The sequence below is a fragment of the Jaculus jaculus genome, chromosome X (genome assembly GCF_020740685.1).
Source record: "Jaculus jaculus isolate mJacJac1 chromosome X, mJacJac1.mat.Y.cur, whole genome shotgun sequence".
Lineage (NCBI taxonomy): Eukaryota > Metazoa > Chordata > Mammalia > Rodentia > Dipodidae > Jaculus > Jaculus jaculus.
Window position 1 is genome coordinate 89,219,499 of NC_059125.1, and position 17,786 is coordinate 89,237,284.

The following is a 17,786-nucleotide window of genomic DNA, read 5'->3' on the forward strand; positions in this document are numbered from 1 at the left end:
CATTAATTCATTCTCTTTAAAGGTACAGATTTCCTTACTAAGAGTTGGAGAATATTTGAGAATTTGATATTGTAGAACAAAAGACAGCAAACATTGATTGATGTAAAGTTCATATTTAGAAACAGATAGTGAGAAACCTAGTCTAAAGGTGAATTCAAGACCTGCTTTTGGTTCAGCATGACAACACATTCCTACAAGGATGGAACAAGAAATGTTACTTCCATCTTATATAAAAGGAAAAGATATAAAACATGGAAAGCTGGCTCATAAAGTAGAAAAACAGTAGAAAAGATAGGGTACTAGAATAAATGATATTTGATGATAAGGAGAGGGTTTATTTAAAGTTGTGTGCATGTGTGAGTGCATGTGTATGTATGTGTGTGTATGTGTACCAAGGCCTCTAAGTGCTGCGAATGAACACCAGACATTTATATAAAGCTTGTATGGATGGCTTGGGACTTGAACCTGGGCCAGCAGAGTTTGCAAGTGAGTTTAAATTCTGAGGCATCTTCCCAGTCCAGCAGGGGAAAGTTTTTAAGGTAGTGGGGAAAGCAGAACAGAGAAAAAGTAGAGAGAATGACAATCAACAACAGTAATAGGCAACTGGTTTAGCTTTTGGTATTTTCATCCGATTCCATTTTATATACTTCCTCATAAATAACTTTAGTGATACAGTGTTTGTAGTTATGTATATAGATGAGTGGCCTAGTATGTGCTGAGCATATAGGAAGTTCTGGTATTATTTACCAGCAAAAACAAATAAATAGACAAATAATTCCTTCAAAACAAAAATAGAAGCTAAACAATAATTGATGAAGTGAAGGAATTTGTTTAGAAAAAGTAAATTTGAGGCTGAAGAGATGGCTTAGCAGTTAAGGAACTTGTCTGAGAAGCCAAAGGACCCAGATTTAATTCCCCAGTACCCAGGTTATCCAGATGCACATGGTGGCACATATGTCTGGAGTTCATTTGCAGTGGCTAGGAGCTGTGGTATGCTCATTCTCTCTCTCTCCCTCACTCTCTCTTTGCCTCTTTCTCTCTCAAATAAATAAATAAATAAAATAAAATATTTTTTATAAAACAAAGTAAATTTTATAATTAGCTGTGCAAAAGGAAAGAACTGATTTAGTATTTGAAAATATGCCTTGAAAAATAATTATTTATAACTTTTTATTGACAATTTTCATAAGTATTGACAATAAACCATGATAATTCTCTCCCCAACATTCACTCTCCCCTTTTCAAATTCACCCTCCATTGAATCCTTTCTTCTTTCCCAATTAGTCTCTCTTGTATTTTGATGTCATCATCTTTTTCACCTATGATAAAGGTTTTGTGTAGGTAGTTTTAGGCACTGTGAGGTCATGAATATCAAGACCATTTTGTGTGTAGAAGATTGCATTGTAAGCATTCCTACCCTTCCTTTGGCTGTTAATTTTTTTCTGCTACCTCTTCCTCAATGGGCCCTAAGCTTTGGAGGGTGTGATAAATATTTATCAGTGTTGGACACTGACAAACAACTCTTAAGTGATTAAGTATTTAGACTTCACCAACATTCTTTTATTATTATTTTTATTTATTTATTTATTTGAGAGTGACAGACACAGAGAGAAAGACAGATAGAGGGAAAGAGAGAGAATGGGCGCGCCAGGGCTTCCAGCCTCTGCAAATGAACTCCAGACGCATGCGCCCCCTTGTGCATCTGGCTAACGTGGGACCTGGGGAACCGAGCCTCGAACCGGGGTCCTTAGGCTTCACAGGCAAGCGCTTAACCGCTAAGCCATCTCTCCAGCCCTTCACCAACATTCTTAATACTACCTTCTACGTATATATTGCAGGTTAAACTAGTTTTTGTGTTTTGGCTACTATAAGAACTCACTGTGTTTAGGAGTAGTTTCATATTCAGTTAGGTCTTTTGGAGTTAATATTGAGTTATGAGTATTGCTCTATTTAGTTTTATTATTGTATTATAAAGCCAGAGTTAATGATTTGGAAGTATCAGCTGCCTAATTACTGGTATTTTTTTTTTGATTTGTACAAGAATGACATGAATCATTATAGACTTTTTTTGTGTGAATGATAGCCATTTCTAACCAATGCATGCAGCAGAGTATAAGTGTAAACAGTGCTGACAACTGAAGCAATTTAAAACGTTTAAAGAAAAGCTCCCAGACATCATCATAGCTCAAGGATATTCAGGAAGTGCTTACTGTGTTCCATGAACTATATGATCTTTGTTGTGAGTGCAGAGACAATGTTTCTGCCCTCATTTATCGCACAATGTTAGAGAGATAGATTTACCAGAAAGTGAAGATGTAAGTGGAATTAAAAAGATATAATAGGATGAAAATAGCACTTTGCAAATGACACATTTTAGAAAATCTCCCTGAAACATTAGACGGTGAGCAGAGCTTTGGCATATTACAGTTAGCCAGATATGAATTTGCTTGGAAGAGGGAGCTCAAAAAGTGAGAGTTTTAATAATAACAATATTAAAGAGATAACATTATCATTATTAAAACAATGGAAGTGTGTTAGCATACAACACCTACACACAACTCTCTAATATTAAAACAGGAGTAAGATGAAATGTTGCTTTACAAACATGAGGGCAAAGAGGTGATAGCATTATTAGTAGCAACACAGTTCTCTGATATTGGTTAATATACGACAGGACTAATTGTATGATGTCACTCAGTCTCTCAATCTTGACAACATTTCCTGAGGTATATATTCTTGTATTCCCATTACTGGCTTGCCAACTTTCCTATAAATTTCTACTCTGAGGGGCTAATCTCAGCAGTGCATTCCATTAAAAATTAGATGGAAGTATACAGTAATATAGAAATATCACTGAAAGGAGAGCTGACTTTCTACCTAGAGACTGCTAGAGATGCCTGAGAGTTGTGTTACAACCACAACCTCCAGAGAGCCTTCTCAGAACAATCCAGAACCACACATTGAAATGCAGTCTGATTAAGGAGTTGTTGTCACTCTAGAACCCATTGGTCTATCTGGATAATTAATTACCTATTTTCATTGTAGATTATTTCTGAGCATATGCCTTTTATAAATTTATTTAATTGATGGAGACTAAGCCACATGCCTGTACTCAAATTGTACATGAAGGAGGCTGACAAATGCATGTTTTTTTCTCTCATTATTTTCAAGGTGTGGTCTTGCTTTAGCCCAGGCTGAGCTGAAACTCACTCTGTAGTCTCAGGTTAGCCTCAAACTCATAGTAATTCTCCTATTTCTGCCTCCCAAGTGTTTGGATTAAAAAACATGTACCACAGCTGCTGGTGGTTTCTCTCTCTTGGATTTATGCATGGGAGCTGCTTCTACCATTGATGGTACATCCTCTGGATCTGTAAGCTTAAAATAAATCCCTTCCTCCCTTAAAAAAAAAAAATCATGTACCACCATACCAGGAGACAGATGTACTTTTTACAGATCCTTCTTTTTTTGGTGAGACAGACAATGTGAGGATGTATTAAAATGTAGAAGGTATAGTTAAATTGTGCTAGGCCTGCAAAATGACAGATGACCACTGGAGTCTCCTAGTTGATTTCTTGGCTGTTATATTCTTTGTTTTCCTTTAGCACCCACATTCTGGTTTAGGCTTTGCTGACCTTCCCATCTGGTCTGTTTTTCCAAGGTGTCCTACACATGCCTGCATCATAATTATTTGTCCCTAGTAAATCATGAATTAATTATATTTATATATTTAACAAATGTATAAAATTTTGTAATTACCAAGCATTGCTTCGAAAATGATAATACTTGAGTATAAAAGTAATTTTTCAAATTTATACCATTGTAATCAGCCTACTATAGTCCCTTGTATATTTTATGTGTCTAGTAAATATAATTCCAATTTTAAAAGTAGAGAAGATTAAAAAGGAACAGTCCTTCCACTTTAATACATTATTAATATTCTGGTGTACATATTTCATGTTTCATTATTTAAGGAAAAACTTGATGAACATTAAGCCACTGAAGATGAGCTGGGCTAACAAAAGAGGTAGTGAGTTCTCTTCCGGTGGAAATAAAAACTAGAAGAGGGACTATTTGGGAAGAGTTAAGGGATTCATGGGCACAGGAATGAGGACAAGGAAAGACAATGGGAGTTGAGTATGATCAAAGTATATTATATACATGTGTGATGATATCATAATGATGCACCATTAATTAATACATGGAAATTTTCAAAATAAAAGTGGAGTGGGGAGAAGATAAAGAAGAGGAAGAGGAAAAAAAAGAGGACATGAAGAAACAGGAGAAGACAAAGGAGAAACAGATGCATGGTGAACATAAGTGACCTGCTTTGTACTCTGCTCAAAGTGCTGTCCAGCACAACAGTGATAAGCTAGGGGATGATGGAGGCAAAAGATATCTTTTGTCCCTTTATATGTCATGAAAAATAAGATGGGAAAGTAAAACAGTGATCTAGGTAATTATGAAAGGCCATGCAAGTATATATGAAGTTAAATATAATGACTACATGAATAATTTTGTCAATACAGTGTGTTTAAATATAGATCATGCAATGCTTTTGTTACCACTGAAGTTAGTACAGGTTGAGTATTTTTTATCTAAATTGCTTGAGACCGGAAGCATTTCAGATTTTGTTTCTTACAGATATATAGTATTGGTATACTCTACTGGATAAGTATCCATATCTGAGAATAGACATGCTCTGAAATTCACTGGATACATAGGTTGCTATTTTTTTTTTCCAGTTTCTTGGTTACTGTGAGTGAACATGGGAATGCAGGTGTCTTTTCAGTGTACTGATTTCATTTCCTTTGGATATGTACACAGTAGTAAGATTTCTGGATCATGTCCTATTTCTATAATAGCTACATTATTTTATATTCCTAGTAATGTATATTCTCATGTAATTTGAGAATAGAATAGTTGTATTCAGGGCTGGGGTAGATAAGAAGGGGAAACCGTGGGGAACAGTGAGTTTATGGGTTCCTATGGGTAGCATGGACACTCTATTTCAAATTGAATATTCTACTGCAAAGAAATGATTAGTATTTAAAATACAGAATATGCTCCTTACACTGATGTGATCATTATAACATATGTATATTTATTAGAAAATGACAATAAATGTCATATATATATATATATATATATATATATATATATATATATATATTAGTTATCTTCATTCAAAATGAAGTAAGACTTAAAACTATAAAAACAAATTAGAATGCAATTAACATACCGTAACAACTCACTGCTTTAAAGTATAGAATTGGGTGTTTTTTAGTATATTCCAAGACCTGTGCAACCATTGTAGCAATCTACTTTAGGATATTTGCATCATCCCCCAAAGAACTGCCGTACCCAGAAATAGTCAATCTCTCATCCTCCTTTCCTTCTCCCCTGGCAACAACTAATCTACTTTCCATTTCTACAGACTCGCCTTGCTGGTGTTTTATATAACTGCAATCATACAATGTGTACATTTTTGTGGCTTAGTAACTTAGCACTTCAAGCACTTCAAGGTTTATGTTCATCTGATTTGTGTGTATCAGTCCTTTATTGTTTTTATTACTTAGCAATATTTCATTGTAGAGATAACTTAGGTTTTGTTTATTCAGTCACCACTTGATGGGCATTTGGATAGCTTCTTATTCTTTGGCTACTAGGAATGATGCTTGTATATGTGTTTATGTACTGGTTTTGATGTAGAGCTATATTCCCATTTCTCTTGGGTGTATAAACTAAGTTATAAAGTAGCTCTATGTCTAACTTTCTGAGGAAAATTGTGAAATGGCCACACCACTTCATATTCCTACCGGCAATGTGAGAGGCTTTCAATTTCTAAACATCTTCGTAAAAATTTGTTATCTCATCTTTTTTGAAAAAAAATAAATTTTAGCCACTGTAGTGGGAATGAAGTGGTATTTAATAGTTTTTCCACAATTAATTATATTGAACATCTTTTCGTATTCTTATGGGCCCTTCTTGTATCTTGTTTGGAAAATATTCAAAATCTTTCCCAATAAAAATTGAGTTATATACATTATTACTTGGAGTTATAAGAACTTATTTATGTATCTGGATATGCATCTCTTTTAAAAAAATATTTATGTGTATATGGGAGAGGGAGGGCAGGAAGAAGGAAGGGGGTGCAAGGACATAAGACTTCTTGCTATTGCAAACAAACTTCAGATGCATTCATCACTTTGTGCATCTGGCTTTATGAGGGTACTATGACAATGAATGAGGATACTATGGGCTGGCATGCTTTGGAAGCAGGCATGTTTAACTGCTGAGCCATCTCCCAAGTACTGACTATATATTTCTTATCAGGCATGATTTGTTGATGTTTTTACACTTATAGGTTGATGTTTTATTGTATTTAAAGTTTTTGTTAGCATGTATTGATTACATTTAAAAGGGGTTTCATGATGGTATTTTCATAAATGTGTATAATATATTCTGATTCATCCCCTTTACCCTGTCTTATTCCCTTCCCTTTTTTGTTGCCTTCTGAAGCAGTCGTTTCCCTGTTATTTTTCTTTGCCTCACCAAAGGTGTTTCCATGTATAGAAAGGGTTAATATGAATTCCAGGATGAAGAAAAAAATTTGAGATAGAAGTACTATATGTGTGTATATTAGAAAGTAAAGTTAGATTTCAACCAAGTGAAAGCTTATTGAACCTCAGCATGTTCTCGTAAGTGAATATTTTTCTATCCAGTGAATGATTTTGTTTTTCCGGAACAGCTAAGTATATTGCTTCATTTTATGTTTGCTTTTTTCAAATGCAGCAACTTTATGAGTGATATATAAGACATATCACTGAAAAATATATATATTATAAAATTTTCCCATCATATTTTCTTTCCTGGGTAGTAGTGGTCCTAAGGGAACATATGTCAAATAATAATTTGTATATGAGTGTTTGCATTTGCTATCAAGGAAAATAAATAGCATTTCTGTGGCTGTATAATGTATATCTCTGTGGCTGTATAATGTATATCTCTGCTACAAATAAATATATATATATACATATAAATAAAATAACATTTTTTTCTGTAGACTAGTTGAAACATAGTTTCTTTCTGCTCATTGCCTGCTTGTGTAGACATTTAGACAATGAATACATGGTAAAAACAGTCACAGCTTATAGTATTTGAGGAGTTCAATAATAGTGAAGTGTCAAAAAAATTATTGTTAAATATTAATTTTTATTAATCATTTTTGAACTCTTAACTAGAGCCCATGCTCAAGTAAATGTTCTTTCTAACAGGAGGACATGAACCTTAATGAAGAGAAAAAGGCTCCTTTACGAAGCAAAGACTTTACCACTAAGCGCGAGATGGTTGTCCAGTACATTTCTGCTACTGCCAAATCTGTAAGTAGAGAGACTTTCCAGGCACAAGCAGAATGAGCTTATTAACATTGTTTACATGAAAATCATCAAGTCTCAGCTCTTCAAATTCTTGCTTCAGTGCATTCTCACTGTCAATTTAGGCGATATACATATATATATATATATATATATATATATATATATATATATATGTTCTTTCACCTATTTCATATGTATTTTAGTACTGAAATGTTCATTAGAAATGAGCAACTTCTGTTATTGTAAACAAGAGAGACTAATAAGGATGGAAGGCTCTTGAGGCATTCTGGTGAGTTTGAGTGCAGAGATTCTATGCAATAGCTGTAAATAGATAGCACTTTGCTGGTATTTCACTTAATATATAGACTTTTAGATGAAAATTTCAGAGTTTATAGAGAAAACATAGGCAGAATAGTCACCTTTAATTAAATGTACATTAAAGCTACTTGTCTGATGTTTGCTTGCTTGTAATTTTTTAAAATATTTTATTTTTTATTTATTTTAGAGTGAAAGGTGGAAGGGAGGAGAGAATGGGCACACTAGGGCCAACAGCCCCTAAAAATAAACTCTAGATGCAGGTTCCACCTTGTGCATCTGTCTCGCATGGGTCCTAGGGAATCAAACCTCAATCCTTTGGCTTTGCAGGCAAGTGCTTTAACTGATAAGCCATCTCTCCAGCCCTTGCTTATAATTTTTAACAATGGATTTTCATGTACAGCTTTGTTTTATTATTTTATAGAATACTAATGGTGTAAGCTGCCTTGTAATTGGCATTGTCCAGTTCTGGTTAATAAAGAGTAAAGCACAGAATAAGAGCGTTAACCAAAATCCATATGAGTTTCAAGACCTAAAAGTATGGCTCATTGAAAGGATTTATTATTAATGAGAAAATATACTGCTTTATTAGAGTATTAGGCTTTGATAACTTCTCACACCCTTTAAAAATATGCTTTAGGTTTGATTGGCTTTTTTGCATTAAAAATATATTTTTGAGAGCTGAGGAGATGGCTCAGCAGTTAAAAGTGCTTTACTTGCAAAGCCTGTGTGCCTGGGTTCCATTCCCCAGTATCACTGTAAATCAGGATGCAAAGGTCATATGTACTTGGCATTCATGTGCCAGTACACATACACATACCTACATATATATATTCATATGCAAAATATAAATTAATGAAAACTGACAAATTGAAAATGCTTTGAAATGTTAAAGTATATATTTTTTAGATTTCTGAAAAGAGCTTTTCATGTCTATATTTCATAAATCACTATATATTTGAATGCTACTCATACACATACACACAAACAGTGCTTTTACATACACACACACATACTATATATATATATATATATATATATATATATATATATATATATATATATATATAATGCATATGTGTAAATACATACATGCATTTAAAATATAATTATTTTCAATTTCAAGTATTGGATAGTGAAGAAAACAGTTCTTCTTTTGAAAAATGTATTTTTACATTATTTGGCTGTCACATTAATACTATTTTGGTACAATAATTCCAGTAGGAACTACTGAATTTTGCAATTATATTGCTTCTATATTGTACTTTATGCACGCTAAATCTGAATGCTGAACTATTTAGACATAATGCATTGCAGCTCTACCAGAGCAAGGCAACAGCATGTTTTTTTTTTTTTTAATTTGCCCCTGGTATCCAAGGGCAGAAATATGTTTCAAGTGATAAGTGAAATTTGCCACGAGCATCATTTTCAATAGAATTAGGTGATGCATAGGGTTTTACTTAGAAATTCTGACGAATTTCTTCTCATTTGTTGCACTCAAGTTATTGTTCACAATAAAATGCTTTAGGAAATGCAATGTTTATTTTCAGTGTTATCTTTCAAATTCCTAAAGGCGAGTATACTGGTAAACGTGTATAGCTAAATCTGAGTGCAACTTGGAGATAATAATGTATGACTAATCATGTGGTGTTTTAATGATAGGATTTTGTTAGTGTCTCCGGCTTATTTGTTGGTGTTGTTTGTGTGAGAATGATTATAATGAAGATTATATGATGTTCTTTATTCCTTGACCTTTTGATTATTATTATATGCAAACCTGATTAATTTATTTCCATATAGTTGTCTCTTCAACTAACCAAAGGAAAACTCACTTTTATTTCTTTATTCTTTTTTTGTTTATTTGAAGTAGGGTTTCACTCTAGTCCAGGCTGACCTGGAATACACTATGTACTCTCAGGGTGGCCTTGAACTCATGGCAGTTCTCCTACCTCTGCCTCCCAAATGCTGGGAATAAAGGTGTGCATCACCATGTCCAACCTGTACTCTCCCCCGCTCCCACAGTCAAATGAAAAGCCAATCAAAGAAGGTGTGGGTTCAAAGAGAGACAAGGAGATAATGCGACTACATAATTAGAGGAGCTTATTCAAACTGATTCACTCAAATAATGGAAATAGAATGGTTTTCAAAAGTAAGGAAGATTTCATGTTTAAGGTAGATTCCTCCGAGTCAGAATGACTGACCAGCTGTCCTTCATTTGTTCATTCAGCATACTTCTGGGCACATTATATTTCCACAGCCCTTTTTGTAAGTGTTCCAAAACCATGCTTTTCTTTTGCTTCTATGTTTCATGGACCAAATATTTTGATGGAAGAAAGCCTGTTGACAAGCATGTTTTGAAGCTTTCTCACCTTGGGGAGACAGTAATTTGTACTGTTTTCTATCATTAAAATGATGAAAATTGTTTATGTAATTTCCTATTAAAGATAAGAGGGATGACATTCAATGAAAAACAATATTCATTGAAAAACAAAGCTTTTCCCTCTTCATGGTCATAACAGTAAATTTTGCACCAATTATCACTAAATGTATGGCTGCTTACCTATGTGTAACAAAGGTTCCCACCCTGCTGTCTGCTTTCATTAGGTGTTAAGTATTTTATGTCAGTTTATACAGCTTTATTCTTTTTCATTATATTGATATACTCATTAAACATGTTTCATCATTTAAAGCAGATAGGATGATACCTGCCACTTTTTATAAACGCTTAGTAGGTAATCATAGTTTTCATCTGATAGTAAAAATAAAGACCATAGTCATCAGTGTAAAATATTTCATAGACACATGTACAATATTAGGATTTTTCAGCATAAGTATTATGTCTTCCCTTATACCAGCTTGCATTTATTATTTGGTATGGAATCTAATCCACATCAACATGAGCTCAATGGGAAGTATCACTTATTCTCCTGGGTAAGGACATTAAAATGAGGTGTAGCAACACAGGGATATGTAGTCAAAACCTGTTTCTGAACCAAGCAAGTCTTTTGCTGTATAATTAACTTTATTAAAAAATAGTATGGTTAAAGACAATATTAAGAAAACTATAACTTAATCACTTCAAATTCTTATATAATGTTTTCTCCTTAATGTAAAGTCTTATAGACATAGCTGTGTGAATGTTAAAGGAAAAATTAGGCTGAGTAACCTCAGTGATGAGTATACTACAAGTAGGAGGATGGGGAAGAACCTATTCACCCTAAGTTTATACTCTCCTCCTTTCATTGGACACTGACTGCACTCTTGCATTGTAGGAGGTGTAGCTCAACACCAGACAAAAGGTAGTTGGTATTTGTGTCTACAAATAGCTGAAAAGAATATATATTTTTCAAACAACATTTCAGAAATAAAGAACCAAGCTCTATGTTTTACTGATTCATAATACTGAAACAGGCACAATATACTTGTGACTTAATGAGGATCTGAAATGCAATTAATTGTATATGTAGACATACATGAGGAAAAGTTATTCAAAGTCCTAACATTAGTATGCCAAATGTTAGTGTCCTTATTACAATATCAAAAAGTCTATTTATAATTATAACTGCAATTGAGAAATCTTGAGAGGTATGAATGATTCAAACATTCTCAATAGGAAATAATTTAAAATAGTAATATCAACTACATCTTGAGCTTGCAAACCTCCCTGCATAACAAGTATTGAAAAGGTGCAGTAAACCTATATGTGTGTATGCATTTATTATGATTATACTTTTGCTATTATCAGTTACTTTGTTTTCTTATGTTCTTTCCACACATGGTCTGCATTTGATAAAGCCAGTGAACCAAGACATGACCAAACTAGTTTCTTCCAGCTTCGTCTGTCTAATCAATCTAATCTGTCTTTGTATGTGCTTTAGCTAAATGCAGTCATTTTGCAATCCAAACGAATCATTAAGTGGGCTGTATTTTGGTTGTTTCAACTGACTATGGACTTGTCTTAATTGTTAACACAGGCTCAAGCTTTTTTTTTTTTAAGTTGCATGTCTGTGTTAAATAAACAAGAGACAAATACAACCTCAGTAATCTTTGATGGGAGGAATAATTCGTCAATAGCTTATCTTTCAATTCAGAAGTCTCTTAATGGTATCAAAAGGCTTACATTCAACTAATCACTGCATGTAAACAGTCTGTTGGATGAATATTTAAGAAACCTACTTTTCTATTTGGTACTCATAGATTCCTCTGAAATATACTTACTTGGGAACTGATATTACATTTTTGCATCTTGTGATATTCTCTAAACTCTAAGATTCTTACAGGGATTTCAATTAAATTTGTTGTGTTTTTCAAGCACTAGATGTAAAATAGAACACATCTTGATAATAACTGCTATCACATTAATGGTTTCAGATTGTGGATCGGCTCTTTTCTGGACACTGCTTGCTATTCACATGTGAGAATCTGATAACAGTGGTTTGTTTAGGTTGATGAGTTTACTTCTTGTTTCTTAAATGCAATCCTGCCTGTTAGGAATTCTCTTACCTGCTCTTACCTAGTAGAAAGCACAATGTTGAACATTTTGAAGTATTCATTATAAATATGTGAATGTTAAAATATAAAATGTTTCTTTGTCCTCACATTATATAGAAAATCTTGACTTTTATAATTAAAATGATAGGGTGACCTAGAAAACATAATAATGCCAATATATCTTGTAATTTTAAAGTTATAAGATCAAATCATATTTTACACCTTAAATTTATAATATATAAATTATTTGAATTTTCAACTAATGTTCACCCCTGAACTTTATGCATGACTTTGCATGAAACATTTTATTCTAAAATACCTAATTTTAACCTTAGCAGTATACTTGCCATAGCAAGGAAAAAAGAAAGAGCAATATTAGGGGAAAAATTAATCTATTGATAATATCTCTGACTGCTGTGAATTGGTAAAACATCCCAGATTGCAATTAACTTTCCATCATTTGATATTTAGATTGAGAAGTATTTACATAAGAGAAATCCAGTATAGAACATATTTAAAATAATACACATTTTTAAATTGGCAATTCTTATTCTTTGGCCTTTATACCTTTTGAAATAGGATAGAAATTGATATTGATATATTGTCTTACTCTCTAGTTCTAAAACATTAAGATATGAGTAGGCTCAATTTGTTACTAATTTACTAAACACTTAACTTATGTGAAAAGCTTCAAATTACTAATATTATTGCTGTTTGTTTTTTTTCACACCATAACCACTCTTCGTTGACCACTGCATGCAGATAGTTGGAAGTAAAGTCACGGTAAGTACAAAATATGTGCTTTACCTTAGCTCTAAATTTGTGTTTTGGGGACTTGTGTTGTGTGCTTGTGCTATTCCAAGTGTTTGGTTTTCTTTTGATGTATATTTTTTCCAAGGGAGTGAGATAAATATTAATATAAGGTAAAGGGAATTTTACTCTGGTAAGTATTTTTCTAGCTTATGGTTATGTTTTAGCATATGCTTGTGCCTATATTTTTTAAAAGCTTTTGCTTTTTTAAAAAAAATATTATACCTCTGTCAGTCTATGTGATTCTGATGATATTGTGTTTCCTGGTTCAGTTTCTGAGAGTTAATTTGGTTTCCTGTTTACAGAAGTTCTCATGACGTCTCCCTTTGATGTTAGTGTCACTGAACTCTACATAGTATAATGAAAACAGCCCATACTATGCAGACAGGAGTTCTGAGTGCTTGGTTTAGTTGGATGGCATTTATTAATTAGCTTTGGACAAGTCATTTTTCTCTGTGTTTTAGTTATTAAATGGAAAAAGTGAAATTGTTAGCTTTAATTGTCTTTTAAGGTTCTGTTAATGTCTTGGAGCCTGGTGTAGTGGATCGTGTATTTAATCTTAGCACTTGGAAGGCTAAAGTAGGAGAATTTCTGTAAATTCAAGGCCACCCTGGGTTACAAAGTAAGTTCCATATCAGCCTGGATTAGAATTAGACACAACAAACAAACAAACACACAAACAAAATATATTCTGTTGATATAATTTTTTGATTTTGTATTGAAGGCATTAGATTTTAATATTTAATTTGCATGCTCTGCTATCATAGCAAGCCAAATATTGCCTGGATTATGATTGAATCTTATTTTTAATTACTTTCACTTGTTTTTAAGGAATCTTCATTTAGAGAATAGGGAATTGTGATCATGGTACATTGTCTACATATATGTAGATTGGTGGCAAAAAGTTTTAAAAAATGAAAGATGGTATCATGAAATACATGCTATAATATATTCTTGATTCATGCTGTTTTATGCTCATTGATGTGTGATCTTCCACCCCACCTTTAAGTTGGCAAATCCTGCTACACAGAGAGAAAACTGTAGGAATACCTTTTATAGGAAGTGAGGAATGTTTAGTTTCAGATTAGGAAGGGTATACAATATGGAAAATTTAATTTAGTTTTTTTTTTAGTTGTAGCTAGAAAAAGTAATGAACCAACAATATATAAAATCAGTGTGGTGTGACAGATACAAAAGGGCTTCTGTGTCATAGTTTCATTAAAATTCAAAAGATGGGGGATTTTTTTATTGATAAAAAGGTGGGAAGGAATTATTTAGAAGTGCTTCAGAGAAAAGAATTTTAGAATAACCAATGTAAATATTACCTAGAGCCCATTTCTATTAGTCAAAAATGAATGCTGTAAGAGCCAGGATGAAATTGGAGACATGGAATATCTAATGAACTAGGACTACTGGGTCTTCGTCTTTCCCTGTCTATCTGGTGTTGATCAGAAGCAAAAACTTAGGCTTTTGAGGCTCTGCTGGTCTTTAGCTATTGTTATGTGATTTTTTACTGTTTATGCACTTTACTTTAAAAAGGAAGCACAAGTCTGACCTGTAATTCACTATGTAGTCTCATGGTAGCCTGAGACTCAAGGTGATCCTCCTACCTCTGCCTCCTGAGGAGTGCTGGGATTGAAGGCCTGTGCCACCACTCCTGTCCTTCATCTTCTTTTTAAGGAAGCCATGGGCCAGAGAAATTAAGGAAGGAAGCTATGGCCAGAGAAATTAAGTAACTTTCCTAAACTCCCACTAACGGCTCCAGCTAGCTGAAAAGTGAGTCCTGTGTACCCTAAAGCCTGCATGATGGGAGGTCTGGTGGGTCACTTCCTCTTTTGTTGCCACTTTCCTTCCTTCCTTCCTTCCTTCCTTCCTTCCTTCCTTCCTTCCTTCCTTCCTTCCTTCCTTCCTTCCTCCCTCCCTCCCTCCCTCCCTCCCTCCCTCCCTCCCTCCCTCCCTCCCTTCCTTCCTTCCTTCCTTTCTTTTTTGAGGTAGGGTCTCTAGCCCAGGCTGATCTGGAATTTACCATTAGTCTCAGGGTGGCATCCAACTCACAGTAACCCTGCTACTTCTGCCACCCAAGTGCTGGAATTAAAGGTGTGTGCCACCACACTGGGCACTTTGCCTCCTTTTATTAATGCCCCAAGGAAGGCTTGGGGGATTTAAGGGCAATTGCACGTTAAGTGTGTGGATACCACTGTGAAAACTACTTCCAGCTACTCCAGAGGGCTGAGATTAGGGAGGACTGCGTTTTGTGATAATTAAAACCAAAATGGCCTAAAATGTTGTATTAGTTCACAACATTTTCTCAGAATGGTGTATTAAAACTGAAACTGAAACATTATAGAGGCGGTAAAATCTACTCCTATGGGAGGCAAAATAGCAGATAGCATCAGTTTCTGCAGATCTAGTGCATGTGCTAATAATAATAAAAAATATGCATAATGGATGAGAGTCTTCTAGAAAAAGTTGTTTTTTTCAATATGTTTTAAAGAACTGGTGAGTTTGTAGACTACTAAAATTAACTGAGATATAAAATGAGAACCAGCTCAGGTACTGTCATGTTAACTTTGCAAAGGAGATAAGACAAAAAAGTTTTGAAATTATTTTAGCTTCTTCATTGGCTTTCCCTCCCTTGTACTGACCTCTCTCTCTCTCTCTCTCTCTCTCTCTCTCTCTCTCTCTCTCTCTCTCTCTCTCTTTTCAAGGTAGGGTCTTGCTTTCTAACCCAGGCTGACCTGGAATTTACTATGTAGCCTTCGGGTGGCCTTCCACTCACAGTGATTCTCCTACCTCTGCCTCCTGAGTGCTGGGATCAAAGGCCTGTACCACAACACCCAACTCCAACTTTAGGTACCATCTACCTCTAGTCCAGGCTGACCTGGAAATCACTATGTAGTTTCACTATGTAGTTTCACAATATATGTGACCTTGAACTCACAGTCATCCTCCTACCTCTGTCTCCCGAGTGCTGGGATTAAAGGCATGTACCACCATGCCTGGTTTTCCATCTTTAAAAAAAAAAAAATGTTTTTTTGAGAGAGGGAAAGAGGCAGACAGAAATAGAGTGCTGGGCATAGTGGTGTACTCCTTCAGTCCTAGCACTCGAGAGGCAGGGGTAAGAGTATTGTCATGAGTTCAAGAAATAGTGAGAGAGGGCTGGAAAGATGGCTTAGCGGTTAAGGCATTTGCCTGAGAAGTGAAAGGACCCAGATGCCATTCCCCAGAACCCACATAAGCCAGATGCATAAGGTGGCACATGCATCTGGAGTTTGTTTACAGTGGCTGAAGGCCCAGGCATGCCCATTTCTTTCTCTCTCTCCCCCTCTCTTCTCTCAAATAAATAAAATAAAATTAAAAAGGAAGTGAGAGAGAGAGAGAGAGAGAGAGAGAGAGAGAGAGAGAGAGGCATGTAACACTTTGTTCATCCATCTGGCTTTACATGGGTTCTGAGAAATAGACCCAAGCAGTCAGGCTTTGCAACAAGTCCCTTTAACTGCTGAACCATCTCTCTAGTCTTTCATCTTACCTTTTAAAATTATTTGTTTATTTATTTATTTATTTTTAGAGATAGCAAGGGGGGGATTATTGTGCAGGGCCTCAGCCGCTGCAATCAAGTGCCAGACGCTTGCACTACCTAGTGCACATGTGTGATCTTGTGCCTGCCTCATCTTTGTACATCTGGCTTATGTGGGACCTAGAGAGAGATCGACCATGGGTCCTTAGGCTTCACAGGCAAGGCCTTAAACTATACCATCTCCCCAGCCCCCATCTTCTTTTTGAGATAGTCTTCACTGGACCTGGAGCCCAGTGGTTAGGCTAGACTAGCAAACCACCAGCCCACTGTCTTTGGCTCTCCAGCCCTGTGATTACAAGTACATGTCACCACACAGGTGGTGAAGATCCCAACCCAGGTCCTCAATCTGCTTGTACACCAAGCACTTTACTGACTGGACCATCCAACAGTGCTTTTTCACAGTATTATGTGGTGGTATCTCAGTAATTCCACTGGTCTTCCTGCCTATACAGTTTCCTGACTTGATAACATAAATTTTTGGCATTATCTGTAATCTTTTCTCCAAACCCTGACACCTTGAGCCACTCCTCACTGTTTCTTCCTTCCCTTTCTTTCCCCCTTCCTTCCCTCCTTCCTTCCCTCCTTCCTTCCTTCCCTCCTTCCTTCCTTCCTTCCTTCCTTCCTTCCTTCCTTCCTTCCTTCCTTCCTTCCTTCCTTCCTTCCTTCCCTCCCTCCCTCCCTCCCTCCCTCCCTCCCTCCCTCCCTCCCTCCCTCCTTCCTTCCTTCCTTCCTTCCTTCCTTCCTTCCTCTCTCTCTCTTTCTTTTAAGAAGTACCACATCTTTATTTGTTTATCTCAGGCAATACATTTATTTTTATTTTTATTTATTTATTTGAGAGTGACAGAGAAAGAGGCAGATAGATAGAGAATGGGCATACCCTGGCCTCCAGCCACTGCAAATGAACACCAGACCCGTGGGCCCCCTTGTGCATCTGGCTAACGTGGATCCTTGGGAATTGAGCCTCAAACTGGGGTCCTTAGGCTTCCCAGGCAAGCGCTTAACCACTAAGCCTTCTCTCCAGCCCACTGTTTCTTTCTTGGTGTTTTTTTTTTTTTTTTTTTGTCTTTGTTTTTCTAGATAGGGTTTTACTGAAGCTGACCTGGAATTCGCTTCCCAAGTGCTGGGATCAAAGGTGTGCACCACCTCACCCAGCTACTCGTCACTGTAAATGAGACCAAATCAATGTGCTAAGGGACAGGCTTGTCAGGTAGACTGCC

At 35.4% G+C, this 17,786-nt stretch overlaps 1 protein-coding gene across 2 annotated transcripts in view; it reads left to right on the forward strand.

Moving 5' to 3' along the window:
* Diaph2 (diaphanous related formin 2) overlaps positions 1-17,786 on the forward strand; it is a 915,994-nt gene that overhangs the window by 76,340 nt on the left and 821,868 nt on the right. For both annotated transcript variants that reach the window (XM_045140096.1, XM_045140097.1), the window contains 2 exons: positions 7,275-7,379; positions 12,945-12,965. In XM_045140096.1, coding sequence (XP_044996031.1) covers positions 7,275-7,379; positions 12,945-12,965 — 126 coding nt within the window. The remainder of the gene's footprint in view (positions 1-7,274; positions 7,380-12,944; positions 12,966-17,786) is intronic.